At 41.0% G+C, this 16,048-nt stretch overlaps 1 protein-coding gene across 1 annotated transcript; it reads right to left on the reverse strand.

Moving 5' to 3' along the window:
* Window positions 1-1,790: 1,790 nt before the first annotated feature.
* On the reverse strand, window positions 1,791-6,459 carry caly (calcyon neuron-specific vesicular protein; the record flags this gene model as incomplete). The annotated part of the gene is made up of 4 exons (XM_079159876.1): window positions 1,791-2,030; window positions 4,642-4,755; window positions 5,546-5,662; window positions 6,331-6,459. 4 exons carry the CDS (start codon window positions 6,457-6,459, stop codon window positions 1,791-1,793), a joined length of 600 nt encoding a protein of 199 aa, XP_079016002.1.
* Window positions 6,460-16,048: the final 9,589 nt, after the last annotated feature.

Below are 16,048 nucleotides of genomic sequence, written 5' to 3' on the forward strand. Positions count from 1 at the left end.
CTCAACACTTCAGTCATTTATTTCTGTTCAGTCAGTGACATCAGAGCAGATGGGTCTGATGTAAATGTTTGGCACTTAAACTCCAAAGGACAAGCTGTGCTGTGATCTCACATACTCACATGAAGAGTTTGGATCCAAAATAATAAAGTCGCCATTTTAAGAAGTGACAAAGGGGAAAAGGTAGGTCAAAATAATTGATGGCAGGTAATTAAGAATTGTGAGTTTTTTTTCTGATGACAGATGAAGAAAAACAATATTTGCGTCGTATAATTTTTCCCCTTTAAAAGTGGATTAGAAAAGAACTCTTCATCCTTAAAGATTTACAAACACAACTTTACCGTTGAAAAGACACCAAATAATACACACGTACATTTGTTAATGCAATAAATAGAAACATGTGAAGACAATAGAAGCTTTTAGGTAGTACATCATGAGCACTGATTACATCTACTGCATGATTAGAGCAGCTACTTCATACATTCATATATGAGTCAACCCTGCGGTTAAACTAACTGTACACGTTCATTTACAGTGGCATTACAGAATACTCAGCAACGTACATCAAAAACAAAATCTAGTAACAAAACTAATAATTTGCTAGTTTTTACAATCATCTTCCACACATGGAAATACAGCATTATTGAAATTTAGATATTGTTTTGTAGTAATACATTAACAGCTCTCCAGTTTTATTCATAATTACAGTACGTCGCTCACATCATCATGTAACATAATGAAGAGATGTATAGTGGCTTCAGAACATTTTCAGGTCCATTTACATGTTGCAAACTTTATTGCGTTATAGATTTAAGTTAAAATAGTGAAAATTGGCAATTTTTTGGCAATTCATTCTACGTACAATAACCCATAATGACAAAGAGGTTGTTGTTTTTTAGTAGATTTGTAATAGTCTGATGCTTTCCAAAGCCACTGTGCGAGTCTCTTTAAAACACTCTTTAACTAACAGAACTGCAATTTACCGTCTCCAGATAATTCCAATGCGAAATCTAATTTTCGACAAAAAATTAAAGTGGTCAATTATAGTTCCTTGTCTTAATGTTTAAAGTGTGCGCACATTTGCTGATGATTTCATACATTCCCTTCTGAAACTAAATGAATAGACAGCGAGATAACGAGGCGGAGTGATGAGGAGAAACTCGCAGTGATCTCATTAAAAACTTGTTATCTTCACTTCTAAGTCTGAGCTCTCGCTTCAGTTCTCTTCTCACACCTCCAACTCTCACAGACAAGTACACGAATCACACACACACACACACACACACAAACACACACACACACACACACACACACACACACACACAAACTGCAAACATGCATGCAATACATATGCGCTCATGTGCATGTGAGAATTTACAATGTACATACACACACTGACTGCAGATGGTGGCGATTACTCACGCCTCAGTAACACTGTAAAAGTCAGGCACATTCTCCAACACTTTAATAACATTCCTGCCTCTAACCACAACATCTCACCACACACACACACACACACACACACACACACGCACACAAAGTTGGGTAGAAAAATTAACGGAATATAAGTGGATTGAAGTTGAGTAAACATGAGGTTTACGGAGCTGATTTTAATTTTCAGTAGTTATACAGACACCTTTATGGTTTCGGAGCACCAGTATAAACCAGTGATTCGATGGACTGTACGAGGGGAAAGGAAAATAAATTCCTGAACAAATACAATCAAAAATGTATCTACTCTGCCTCCCCGTCATCACTTCCTCCCTTTCACACCTGCATTTCTGTCAGGCCCGTCACTCCTCTCCCTCAAGCACTCCTTTCATCTGCTCACTACCTTGTTTGGCCACTTCGGCTTCCTTCAGAGCGCTGATGACTGGTAACCATGGCGATGGCAGCTCAGGCCCAGTCCTCTTGACCTGGTTGAGGTGGCTGAGGGCGGCGTACAGCCCGGAGTTGGCCCCGCCGCGGACGCCCGCCTCCTGCTGCTGCTCTGTGTAGTACATCTCCAGAGCTGCCGGGGTGCAATGCTTCTGCTGTTACAGCAGAAAGACAAACACGTCTTGAACAACATAAGTCCGTTACAGCAGGTCAACAGTATGTTTGTTCCTGAAATTCATCACTTATTGGTTATTTTTACTACAGTAATAATGGTTAACACACTAGTCTAGGACATCTTTTATAAGTACATGAAGACATTTCAGGAGACTGAAAGCGTGCATTCATTTTTTGAGTCCTGGAAATCATCAATATGTTAATGATGACATGAATAAGTGTTAACATTTTACAAAAGGGAACACAACATTTTTGAGTAATTACCAGGGAATAAATGAGGAACTAACTGCTAGTAAACAATTAGTTAACCGACAGTTTTTAGGAGCTCCTAATCAAATTATAGAGAGTGGCTAATGATTAATTAGCCACTCCGTATTATTTGGGAAACAAATGTTAATGAACTAATATGTAAACATTGTTTGTTTATCTGTGAACACTTACAATGGTCCTTTGCTTAAAACATAGTTTGTGATTATTTCTCAATAATGCCCTAACAGCACTTAACCAACAACAGATCATTACTTCATTATTACCCATGGAGGTCTGGAGGATGACATATTTTTGTCGGCCAACAGAAGGTTAGCATTACACTGGTTCCCTCGACAAAAAACAAATGGGATATTTTCCATTAACTTTCAGTCAGTTCCCATTGGATTTTTCCCAAACGTGTAAGGTGATACTTACAGGTTTTGTTCAGCAAGATAATCTTCACAAATTAACTCCTCTTTTATAATTAATGATGTGTAAATGCAATCGTCAGAAGCGAAAAGCTAACTTAAGGCTATAAACAAACTACAACATGGTCACAAGAGCGCGAGAATACACAACAAGGCTGTGAAGGTGAACTACAGGCCTGTGGACGTTTTGTATTGTCATTTAGCTACTTGTTATCAACCGCCTTCTTTAAGACACTGAAAGCTTCAAAATTCACGAAAGAGGTATTTACTGATGTAAGAAAACGTTAAAATCCCCGAAGCTTGTGTTAACCACAGACCTTATTTCAGACAAAAAACCATCCATTGACTCTGAGACGAAGGAACCAGAAGTACAAAATGTATTTCCAGCTTTTAGCACTCATATCTGCAGCACTCTATTAGTTTCTATTTTTGTGTCTCCTCAAGTAAAGTGGTGCACCATACTTGAGTTGTTCGCACGGAATCATTACCTTGTTCCTTGTAGTAAAGTGTTACCGAATAAGTTCTCAGGAATTGTTTATTCATAGAGGTCTCTGTCTAACATCATGTTAGACTGTATTCAGGTCAAAGTAATTGGAAATGATCCCATGTTGTACGATACAGATTGTCTCAGGTTATGTTTTGTCTTTGCGTCCTTTGGGGAAAAGTTCCTAAAATTACATCTCAGCTGAAGAAGCTTTACGGAGGTGAAACTAAATCCAAGTTCTTTCAGATGGTGCTAGCAGTGTTGACAATCCCGATGTAGTTAAAGTTTACAGTAATAATGCACCACGGTCACCAAGGTCAATTTAGGACGAGCCTTCACTAAAGGAAAAACCACGATGTGCAACATCTTTAAACTCAAATTAACTTGTTTTTGAAGAGGGTGAGTGTGTTCGAGACAATGTGGGTGAATTAAATCAAACAAACTGGGCGTCCATCCTGTTAATGTTATGTTATGGAAAGAGCCCACTGAGTTGTGTTGACCTCACAAGCGTTTCTCTTCCGAGGATTCACTACCTGACCTTCCCTCTCAGTGAGGAGTCGAACCTCTGCAAAGCGCAGCAGTGATTTCGCCTCCCTCCATCCTCACTCCTCTTTTTATGTCTCCAACAACGCATTAGCAGGAAAAAATGCTGAAAGCAACTGTAACCGGCAAAAACTTCAAAAGCCTTGCCGGAAGGTCCCCCCCTCCCCCCTTCCCTTCCCTTCCATGCTTTCCCCCTCACTGTTAAGCCTTTAATCACAGTTTAGTCACGCTCAGCCCTAATTAAAGACCCCTCCGATTCACAGGCGGGCGTCCCAATCTCTGCCTGACCAGAAAGCGGGCTCTGTAGCTCCCTGCTTCTCTCTCTCGCTCTCCCATTTCTTATGTGAGACAGGCTCTTTAACTAACATGCGTGGCAGCGGTGGCTCGCTACACGATGCCTCCAAGGTGTCATTGGGAGATAATGAGTTTGAGTTTCCAGCTCCAGTTTTCAGAGAATCCTCCCAAAGTGACTGATGTGAGGGTGTGCCGAGAAACAAAGCACCAGCTGCGTAGTAGACTGTGTAAGTGCCCTTTGAGTGGGTGACGCACAGACTACTGCGGCCTGGATAATGAAATAAGAAGTCTGTGATATCGAAGGACGAGACTATTACATGAGTTGGTTCTGCTGTTCTCTGCTGTACTGCAGGAAGATTTTCTTTCTCTCCTTAAATCATGTGAATCCACGTTCATACATCTGTGTGTGGTGTGTGTCTGCAGACACACAGTTTATGCACATTCAATTTTCTGAAAGAATAGTGAAAATGAAAAATGCCATATGCAAAGCAGCGTTTTAGTGTATGTGAGTTCATCTATGTGTGTGTGTGTGTGTGTGTGGGTGTGTGTGTGTGTGTGTGTGTTTGCGTGTGTGTGTGTGTTCATGCTGCCTACCTTAAGGATGAAACCCTCTGGGCAGGTAAGCTGGTCGTACCACATGGCTTTGTACATGAGCAGGAGGAGCAAGCTGGTCAGGAAGGCCAAAGTGATGAGGATCAGGCCTGTGATCTGAGCAACAACACACACCCATGAACACACACACAGACTCATGAACACACACACACGTGTACACCACTTTAGCAACAAGTGCCTTCAATACTTAAGAAGAATAAGGCTGGCAATGTATTTTTGTTTTTGCAAACAAATTCTGTGAAAAGACCAAAACCAGCAATCCCTTAGTCGTCTCTTGATACTTTCTGGCTTCCCAACTCTGTCCGTGGCACACAGTGTTTATCAATGGGATTGATTACTACTGAAGACAGGTAAAACAATATCCAATTAGATATTTAAAAAATGGCTCAATATTTTTGTAAAACGGCTGGGCATCGTAGAATGTAGCAAACGCTACTCAAACAGACACATTAAGTGCATTTGTTGGGGACTATTTTAATTAGCAGATTAATACACATTCGAAGATCAAGTGAGCATTAATGGAAGCGCGGCACCGCATGTGGGATTGACAGAAAATAAACTACAGTGTGTGTGATCATGGTAATATGGCAAACATTAGCCAGTGTAATTGTTTGGCTTAATTTATTGTCTAGCTAAAATTAAATTGTACTGATAAAGCATATGCACTGTAATATAATTTCTCCTGTGTTCTGCTTTGAGAAAAAAATCTGAATCCTAAAGGGAGAAATTTGTACTGAATATTTTTTCGGCTCCTATTGGCGCCCGTAGTTTAGTACATCAGGCTTTGGATACACAGTTAATACTTGTAAGTGGGATCCATCCATTGTTGGTTTTGGTCTTTTGATTTGGAACATGAGCCCATTCAGACTTCGGGTTGTTGTTGTACCTTGGCTTTGTCTGAAACATCACTGTAGAAGTTGATATTCAGCTTCTTGATATTGGGCACGTACAGCTTGTTCTTCTTCTGCTGCAGCTGATATTGTGTCGACGTCTTCACAATGACCTGAAGCAGAAACAATGCACTGTTATTGTGACTCTTGTGGAGGAAAACTGAGACCTGCTAATTATCTGTGATTTGTTTTACGTTATGGTTGATGGATGATTTTATCCCCAGTGTTCGGCACAGGTTGTGACCCATTGAAAATACAATTTCCCACATCTAAAAATACACGAGCATCATTTGCAAGAGCGGACAGTTTTAATCGATGCCTTAAAAACACAGCTACAAAGGGTTTTTGTTATGTTAATGATTCAGCAACATCTAATCAGCCTGTAGAACATCCTGTGCTACTGAGTGCTTCATCCAACAAAAATAGGATTTGATATGATGAGAGCTTTCCTCTTGCATTATGCATTCAAAAGGTGCCCGCATTGCGTGGGCTGATGCTAAGGTTTTAACCTGGGACGATAGGTAACGGAAGGAGAATACAGCACTCTCACTGTTGGGGCTTTTGCTTGGAAGGTAAGTATGCCCAGGTGAATTTTAATGGTGTTTGTCCAGACGTGTTCTGCAGCGACTCGTAATCTGTTAGCTATTTCCGTAATGCATTAAAGCATGGTTTGTTGTGGTCTGCGAGCAACTAAGAATCACCGTATTTTAGAGAAAAACAAACATAAGTAGGGAGGCACATCAGCAGACTCACAAACACTGACCTAATAGGCCGCACTTACCTTGTCTGCGAACGGCTGCTGGAGCTGGTTGACCTCCAGGGGTGTGATGAGGGGGATATTGTCAAAACCGTCGTCCGCAGACGGCTGCTTCTCCAGTTTGTCAGACAGATTGCTGCCTAGCTTCACCATGGCTGCTTAGGTGCCCGAAAATGCCTGGACAGATCTGGAGAGCGGGACAGACAGCTCAGGTCAGGTCAGACTGACTCAAACTGTGTGCCTTGTAACCAAATATGACAGCGCTGCTTGTAGCTCAAAATCGAGGACACTGCCAGGGCACGAAAGAAGATGGAGAAGATGATAGTGTGATGAGGAAAAACAGGACCATAGACTGTATATAAGTAGGACAAGAGTAATACAAACCACAGAAACAGTAGAAGAGAATAAAAAAAGTATGTCTGATACCGCAAGAAATAAGACTGATATGCAATGACGGTTGGTTCATCTATTGGATGTATTAACGTGAAATCTTGTACAAAGATTCATGTCAACCTCAGGATGAATAGCATGACTTTGGTGAGACAATATTTTCATTTGTTCAATATCTATGTTCATGGCATTCCCCATCAGCCTCAATTGTACTTTGAGTTTAGCTTTAATTAGCAAATATTAGCATAGGCTACTAGCACACTAAACTAACACGATGAACGTGGTAAACTTTATACCTGCTAAACACCAGCATGTTTGCACTGTTGCAAGTATGTTGGCATGCTGATGTCAGCATTTGCTGTCGACTCTTTGACTTGGTTAAATCAAAGACTAGCAATACATAATGGTAAAAAAGTAACAATTCTGTGTTACGGTAGCTTATGATGGATTATTTTCTGTCCGACAGCAGTGACGTCCTGGAGTCTTTGCTGGTTGCAATTGCTCAGAGCCAATGATAACCTAACGTTAAACAAACTTGTGGTTCAATTTTGTATCAGAGGTGCTGGTAGGTGGATTTCGTTACATTTGGACAGAGCAAAGCTAGCGTGTTCCCCAGTTTCCAGTCTTAACGCTTAAATAAATGACTTGCAGTAGCTGCAAATAAGAGAAGGATATGAATCTTCTCGCAAGAAAGCAAGTATTTCCCAAAATGTCTGAGTATCCCGTTAATAATTGATTTATTAATAAGTAAGTGGAATTATATTTATATATCATAAAGTGGTGGCATATTTAAGTGACTTCAGACTTGCATCCTCATAGGGATGCTTTCCTCTTGTTTGTGCAATACAACAATCTAAAGTAAACATGTTTCATAACCACTGGGTATAGATAATATTGTATATATCAGCCCCATCTCTTCCTCCAAACTCTTATCTTTAATGTTTAGAATCAATGTGTAAATCCAACGCGCCACCAACACGGCGCCGGACGCCTCTCTGCTCTGATAATGATTCTATTTCCTCGCCTCGATCAAATGATCATCTAAATGTGGAGGAAAGAGGTGAGGATCCACTTATCTCATTCACACAGTGCAACACAACACCTTCCCTCAGCCAAGGACCCCACAGGCCCCAATGACGCCAGTGACTCACAAAGATGATACACTCACCAGGAGGCAAAGAGCTACAGTTGTTGTGCTGCAGGAGACATCCCTGATGCACAGGGAAAGTGTTTTTGATAAAGGAGATACAGATTGTTTACTAAGGCTGCTGCACACATCCATGATCTGATAAAGAAGGACGTATACTGTATATTGTTATTAAGTGGAAACCTTGAACCAAATAAAATTCTAGACATTTGAAATTTTGGACTCAGATTACAGGAGACCAAGCCTACAAACAGATAATACTGGTGCAAAAAAGATCACCTCTAAATTGGCATTTCCAAGCAGTTAAAGAGCAGTATTTGTCATCGGAGAAAAAAATAGATCTTAAGTGAGTATAATACTCAAGACCTACATAGACTACTTGTAGTCCTTGGTGAGTGGGTGGCTAAAGTGGTCATCTGTGCTGACGACCAATGTTTTTCCTCCCAACAGTTGGAGGGAAGTGTGGGTACGATGAATCATCCTGAATCTGCGATTAACAAATGAGCCGGGTGTTGCTGTCAAACACTCAGTGTTCCCACACTCTGACAGGAAATGAGTCCAGCAAAAGAAAGCCGCAAATGACATCTTTTAAATGCACATTTTACCTACAGTTAAAAAAAACGATGGCATGATTATAGTTTAATTCATCGCCCACAATCTGGCATATACTAATCAATTTAACAGGACAGGGAGGACACAGCTTTCTGAAGGTGAAGACGTGCTGTGTTATGAATAAGAGTGGGGCTGTTTATGCCTGTGCCTCTCAAGTTCTTCAGGGTTCACTGGTCATGCATATCTGAACTTGCTGCATTGGAGACTGCTGAGACAAGATATACAGGCTATGTAACCAGGAATCAGAGAGCAGGGATGCCACAGCAGCACATGACATAGAGAGAAGCCTGATTAAACTAATTTTTTGTCAAATTAGGCTGCAGATCAGAATATGTTATTCCATCCGGTGAAGCATGTTTTTGTGTACTTTTATTATCTTAAATGTACATGAGCTGCGGACCTAATGTATCCATAAGCCCTGAGGACAATCAATAGGCTCAATGCGTATTTAATTGCAGCCGTTTATGTAACGTGGCGGTAGCGCAAATTACAACGCAATCCAGCGTGCCACAGAGACAGCCCCATATTACAAGATGCGATGCTTGTCCATTTATTCACTGAAGCAGATGAAAAACCATGAATCACTGGCACTAAATCACTTCATCACGTCACGAGACGAAACACTCTCCTATGGGTAGAATTACGCAGCGGTACAGTCTCTCTCTACCCGCAAACACGTGTGTCTAATGCACAAAAATACCGGCTGCGCACTCGGAAACATAACAGTAGAAAAGAGAATATAAACTCACTGTGGTTTCTCTGTGCTCGCTGGTCGTCTGTGGACGGGATCGGACCTCACTGATGCTGCTGACGGGGACTCGGTGTGAACGCCGGTTGCCGTGGTGATGTGTGATTCACGGTAGCACTGCGCATGTAATTCAGCCCTGGAGCGGCTCGGTCCTCCGGAGGAAACTGGCTGCTCGGTGTGAATGCGCATCCCACCGCGGCTCGCGGGGGTTGTGGCTGATCAGGAAATTGCGTTTTGTCTGTGGGAAATAATCATATCTCGGTTTATCTGAATGTTTGTCCTCAATGCGGCAAGACAGGGCCTTGAGGTCGTGTTTGTCTCTGAGTGAATTAAAAGCCACATATAGCCTGTAATTTAATACCTGCACAGAATTGGAGTGCGCTTTATATTTATAATTCGACGTGTGCACAATGGTAACATGACATCAATAAAGTAGGACAATGACGCAATTGTTTAACGTAGCTACAAAACCAGATAAAATAGCCAGAATACCATATCCTAGTGTGCAAATGACTCAACCCAAAATAAAAATAATGATGCAACAGTAGTTCCCTTAAATGTCCTCTTAATTTGCCTGTACGTTAGACAATTTTAGGACAGCAGCATGTGTTTATGTGCCTGCTGACCTCATGGTGGAAAGTAAAGTCAGCTACATTTACAGAGTTACTTAAGTTCAGTTTGGAGGGACTTGTACTCGACTTGAGTATTTCCATTTACTTTTACATAAACTACACTCCGTTTGAGAGCGAAATGTTGTGCTTTTTAATACTCTACATGTTTTTAATAGCTTTAGTTGCTGGGGACATGTAAGACCCCCTATTTTAGCATGTATAATTAGCATTAAAACATGTAATACATGGTCTATATCACACTATAAAAAATTAGCGGATATAGGGATGTTTTATCAGTGTGTTTATTAACACACACACACTATATTTGTCACCAATTGAACTTTTCCTATGAAGACATATAATATTATAACAACAGTGTTTACTGTCTTTCATTATCTGTTTATTTGTTTATACAACAGAATCCACACCAGCCTAACATTCATATATATATGCTTACAACTACAATATAGTGTTGTTTAAACCAAATATTGCATGCTCATATACTACTTATGAATGCTAACTAGGGGGACTTGAAGTAAAGTGTTGCTACTTTACAAATTCAGATTTTACATACAAAAGTGATTAACTTGTAAAAAAAAGACATTTTAACTTTCCAATAGTGTAAATAAAATAGTTTTATGTAAACTAACATTAATATTCTGCTTACATATTCATGCGTCAGTAAAAATATTCCAATAATATGATATAACTCTCTCCATGCATAATAAGCACGTTTACTGTTGATTCTTTCGGAACATTTTGCTATTGAAACCTCTCTACTTTCTAGCATTATGAATTTACTTTCACTTGAGTGTTTGAGGTATTGCTTCTTTAACTTAAGTGACAGATTAAATAGTTCTTCTAATTTAAAATAAAGCTACAGAACATGAGTTTATACATCAAAGGCCAGCAGACAAGGCACAGCTCAGTTGCCTTTGACCTACCAACAGATATCTCGTGACCCAGGTGACCTGAGGAATCTTCAAAGACATATTCAAGCATTTGTGTATTTCTGGGTTATTGACTCTTGAAACAAAGGTTTCTTGCTGTGAGGAAGAGTTAGGAGGAGCATCTCAAGGGGAGGTTTTTGTTCTGTGGTGATGCGGTTCCCCTCTCTCAAGTGAAGGTGAGAAGGAAGTGATGCATATGCAGAGGTGTGTTTCAAAGAGAAGAGTATTTTTGAGTATATATTAATACGTGTGTGTGTGTATGTGAGTGTGAGACAAGCCTATGCTGAGAGAGAGCGAGAGAGAGGGGGAGAGAGAGAGAGAGAGAGAGAGAGAGAGGAGAGTGATGTGTGTGGAGAATGAGTGGGAAGAAGGAGCCAGGCTCGTCTGCAGATTTAGATCAACCTTTTCATGGAAAGAGGACCCATGCTGTTTTCCTCTTTGGCCGTGGCTGACTGTATGAATTCATTATGCCTTTAGGGGAGCACTCGTCCAAAAATCAGCACTGAAACCCCCGCGCCCCCCTGCCAACCCATCAATTGGGCCTACATTTATTATTTTGACCTTTCCTTTGCGGGGGTGTGACATCAAAGTGGATCCTCGGCTAGTTCCTCTGTAAGGAGACGGAGGTGTCATCCTCACAGTGTGAGAGGCAGACTGCCGGCCTGCGCTGGTTTTGTTGTCAGTGAAGAAGAGAGACGGAGTCTGGGTCAACATAATTAAAATGAGAATCACTTTGGTTGCGGTGCGTGGAAGGAAAACTGGGTGAAACCAGGCGTGTTAATGTTTGGGCTTGTTTGTTTGTGAACCTTTGAAACATTCAGATGATTCGATGATTTCGCAAATTCAAATTTGGTATTTGAAATAAATATTAGTCTTACAACCTTACATAATCATAATCAATTAATCAAACCTATGGTTATATGTGTTTGTATATGTTTGATTTATATCAAAATATTCCTTATAACAATAATAATATTAGCATTTGTCACATTTGTTCCATATAAAGCATTAAAAACAAATTCACCTATAATCGAAAAACAAATCATTGATGTTGAGTCAGACAATGTCATTAACAATAATTTAAAGACCGTTTAGTAACTTAGAGGTCTAAAAGTTTTCCTAGGACGTCCGATAAGAGAAAAAGCTCTCCTGCTGTAGATACCCAAGAGCACCAGAACTATTTTGCAGTAAATTGGTTCAAATTGGCAAAGTACGTTTTGACATTTGAAGTTGAAAATATCAAATGAAAAGAACAATTTAAACTGGTGAAATCATTTAAATGAATTCCTTTAATCAGATGTTATACCATCACCAACATAAACAGACAGTTGTTTCTAAAAGTTGTTTAATTTAACAAACCCCAAGTACCAACATTTTAACTCACTGTAGATTTGAGGGTTTTGTGTTGTTTTATTTGAGGCAGAGCGGTGATGATCTGGTTAAAGGAAGAAGAAGAACAGACATGTTAGTGTTCACCATAAACAATGAAAGCACAGTGCTTCCTTGTGTCTCCAGTGTTTTCTTATAACCATTATCTTTCGTTGATATAAAGTGTATGAAGACCACAATATTTAATTTAATCCAAAAAAGACAACTATTTTTTTAACTTAAACTAACAATTTAGATTTGAACTCTAAATAACACAAATACACATTTTGTAATGTTTTAGTTCAGTTAGATGATGTTCAAATACGGTATTTTGTTTAAAGGTTTGGGGGGAAGTTTTGTTTTTCCTACTTACTTTATTTAACTGCACGTAAAAAAAAAAAAAAAAGCTTTGAGACTGTAAAGAATATGTATGTAGTTCTAGAGCACATCTAAAGACCATTATACAGTAAATGAAGAAACCTACGGTACAAAGTCTCCAACCTTGACATAGGGAGACACACGACTGTAGCTCAAAGAGATCTGCAGCAGGACTGGCTCTGTACTGGCTGCTTGGCTTTCCAGAAAACTCATGCATTAAACAACATGTTTCCCTCCTCACACTGCATAATGTAGCATGCTCTCTAAATATATCTTAAGTTTAATTCTGTTTCTTTCTCACTCCTTGTTCAGACAGTATGGTCACACCACTATTAAAAGAAAACCAAGGTGGCTATTGCCGTCATTATTTTCGGTACGTCGCTTATTTTGTAGCACTCAAAACTCCAAATGCCAGAAAGAACATCAGTGAAATGCCTGAAGACGCGTGATCATAAAAATAGTACAACACATATGTAAAGTGTGAAGTGGCTTCTATAGACTATTACGACAGAGTTCCTAAACCCCCCTCACAATATGATTTATTACTGTCTTTTATTTTCTTATCAAGAACAAAACAAAAAGAGTATTTATACTTTATCAATGAATCCTAATTGGTTTGCATTCATTTTATGTTTTTTGAGTACGACATTTACATTTTCACACTTTGAAAGGAGACTATATTTCCATTTAATAAAACTAATAGTTCCGATTGATTTGCTCTCCACTTTCTGTCTGCTGTATATTTTGTAATTCACCTCATCATGTGAGCAGCAGTCACTGACTTTATTCTATTAATTGTAACCTGGACAGTCAGATGTCAAAATGTACTGTACCGAGTACAATGTTTCGGTTAGTCTGTGACATAAAACCTGGATAGGGAGGTTAAAATCAAAATGTTAAATAAAGGATCCAAACATAAAAGTGATACGTTAAATATGAGATGACTGCAAATCTTCACATATTGTGCTCATACAACATAAATACTGTTTCGTACTTTGCTACTGCAGTTTGTTTTTAATCAATGTCAAATGCTTTACCAACAGGGCCATCTAGTGTCTGACTAGCCACATAACCACTGCAGTAGAGGCTGAGCCCAACAACAGAGATTGAGTTTCTGTCTCCTGACTTGTAAGAACTGTCGCTGCAGGTTTTACTATCAGATGGATGAGCTGCAACAGATCTCACTAAAAGATTATAGTTCAACTACTGAACATGTTCAGTGTGACGCAATTCTGGATCAGTTGGTAAATCTATTCCTCACCAACAGATGGCAACACCACATCAGTGACAAGAATGATGTAACGTGGGACTGTGTTTTCTTCATTAGATAATTGGACATTTGACAATGAAGAAATTATAGTTTGTTGATGTGAAAATTCAACTATACATTAATAAATGTTTAGTGAATGTTGAATGATGTAAAAGATTTGTAATGACAACAAATAAATTAGAATTAAGATGTCAATAATCTTGATTATTGACATCTTGATGGGCACTGATCCAGACCCGCATGCGACATTGAAGAGGCGTGTCAGCCAAGACAGCCCAACAGTGTCCAGCGCCTTCAGCATCTCAGGTCGGATCTCATCCACCCCCGGCGCCTTGCCACCAAGGAGCTTTTTGACTACCTTAGCGGCCTCCGCCAGGGATATGGGTGCGCCCCCCAGGTCTTCAGGCGCTGCCTCCTCTCCAGAGAACATGTTGGTCGGGTTTAGGAGTTCCTCAAAATGCTCTTTCCACCGCCCGACGATGTACCCCGTCCGGGTCAGCAGGTCCCCCCCCCGCTGAGAACATCCTGGGGTAGGCCCTGCTTTCCAACCAAAAGTCCTTCTCCATGGCCTCCCCAAACCCCTCCCATGCCCGAGTTTTAGCATCCGCGACCACCGCAGCTGCAGCCCTTCTGGCCTGCCGGTACCTCTCAGCTGCTTCAGGAGAGCCCTGGGCCAGACAGGCCCTAAAGGCCTCCTTCTTCAGCTTGACGGCTTCCCACCCCTCTGGTGTCCACCACCGGGTTCTCGGGTTGCCGCCACGACAGGCACCGATGACCTTCCGGCCACAGCTCCTAGAGGCCGCGTCCACAATAGAGGCTTTGAACATGGTCCATTCGGATTCCATGTCCCCAACCTCCCTCGGGATGTGTGAGAAGTTCTTCCGGAGGTGGGTCCTTCGCCAGACGTTTCCAGTTCACCCTCACTATACGTTTGGGCTTGCCGGGTCTTTACAGCCGGTTCCCCCGCCATCTGATCCAACTCACCACCAGGTGGTGATCAGTTAACAGCTCTGCTCCTCTCTTCACCCGAGTGTCCAAGACATACGGCCGGAGATCAGATGATACGATTACAAAGTCGATCATAGATCTCCGGCCTAAGGTGTTCTGGTACCAGGTAGTGCTGGGCTGTATGACCATAAATGTGTATCACGGTATTTTTTAAGATTCTGCCGGTTTTACGGTATATCACGGTGTTTTTTTTTTTCCTTGACTATGTTTTTAAATAGGTTTATAGTGGCTTACTCTACTGTCAGAAGTACATAGAATATAAAAACATTTTAATGTCATGTATAAAGGCTTTGATTACTATGGGGTGTGCTCGTTTGTTCGTATAATGTTGGGATAGCAGTTTGGCTGAAGTATTTTCAACCCGGTCAGACATACCTTGAATCCAGTGTTTTAATTCATTGCTCTAAACCCGTCTTTCTCGACTGTCTGTAGCAGGACCATGTCTTTGCATAGCTGGATCGTTATTGCGTTCGTAATGTCGCTCCACCGCTTGCTTTTCTTGTCGAGCAAATGCTTCTTCAAGGCATGGCTGGAGGACTGCGATCTACCCAGTGGAGGTTGGATGCCATGGATTCATGGGGCTGTCAACCACACTGCTGCTGAGGAATGCAGGAGTGACAGGAGGAAAGCTGAAGAAGGCAACGACAAAACTGGCAGAGGAGGCGGAAAAGGGCAGCATTTGGCTGGACAAGTGTTGGGGAAAGAACACCTTACCCAGACGCCAGCTGCAGGGGGTGCAGGTGCTCTGCTACCGAGAGACGTCCACATTTAAAGGAGTGAAACATTCAGGAATGGTGGCTCACGGCCCAGCAGCTGGCCCTGGGGGCACTGGAGAAGGGGCGACATTTACTAACAAACTTACAATGGTTTTAGTTTTGAGAATCCTCCTGATGCCACTTCTCACTGGACTTTGAAACAGTCAAATGCGGCAGATTTGTGATCTTTAAAGACAAATTGTGTAGGATTTTCCTGAAAATGGGCGTTTAGACTCGTACAAAAATAAATATCACTCATGACCCGCTAGAAGTGTAAGGGGTTGTCTGTATCTGCAGACTCCCTGCCCTCTACCTGCGCTTGCTTATTTTGTTGGCTTCGGGAAGTTTCTGGGACTCAACCTCTATAAAAACTTAGCGACAAGGTGGCAGAACGTAGGCACGCTTACAAGAGGAAGACAGAAATGGAGAACACAGCGCCAAAAAACGCAAATATAGCGAGAAGAAAGTGAATCTGAGGTTGTTTCACCCACTGATGAGCCCCCTA

The sequence above is a fragment of the Pholis gunnellus genome (assembly GCF_910591455.1).
Source record: "Pholis gunnellus genome assembly, chromosome: 5".
NCBI lineage: Eukaryota > Metazoa > Chordata > Actinopteri > Perciformes > Pholidae > Pholis > Pholis gunnellus.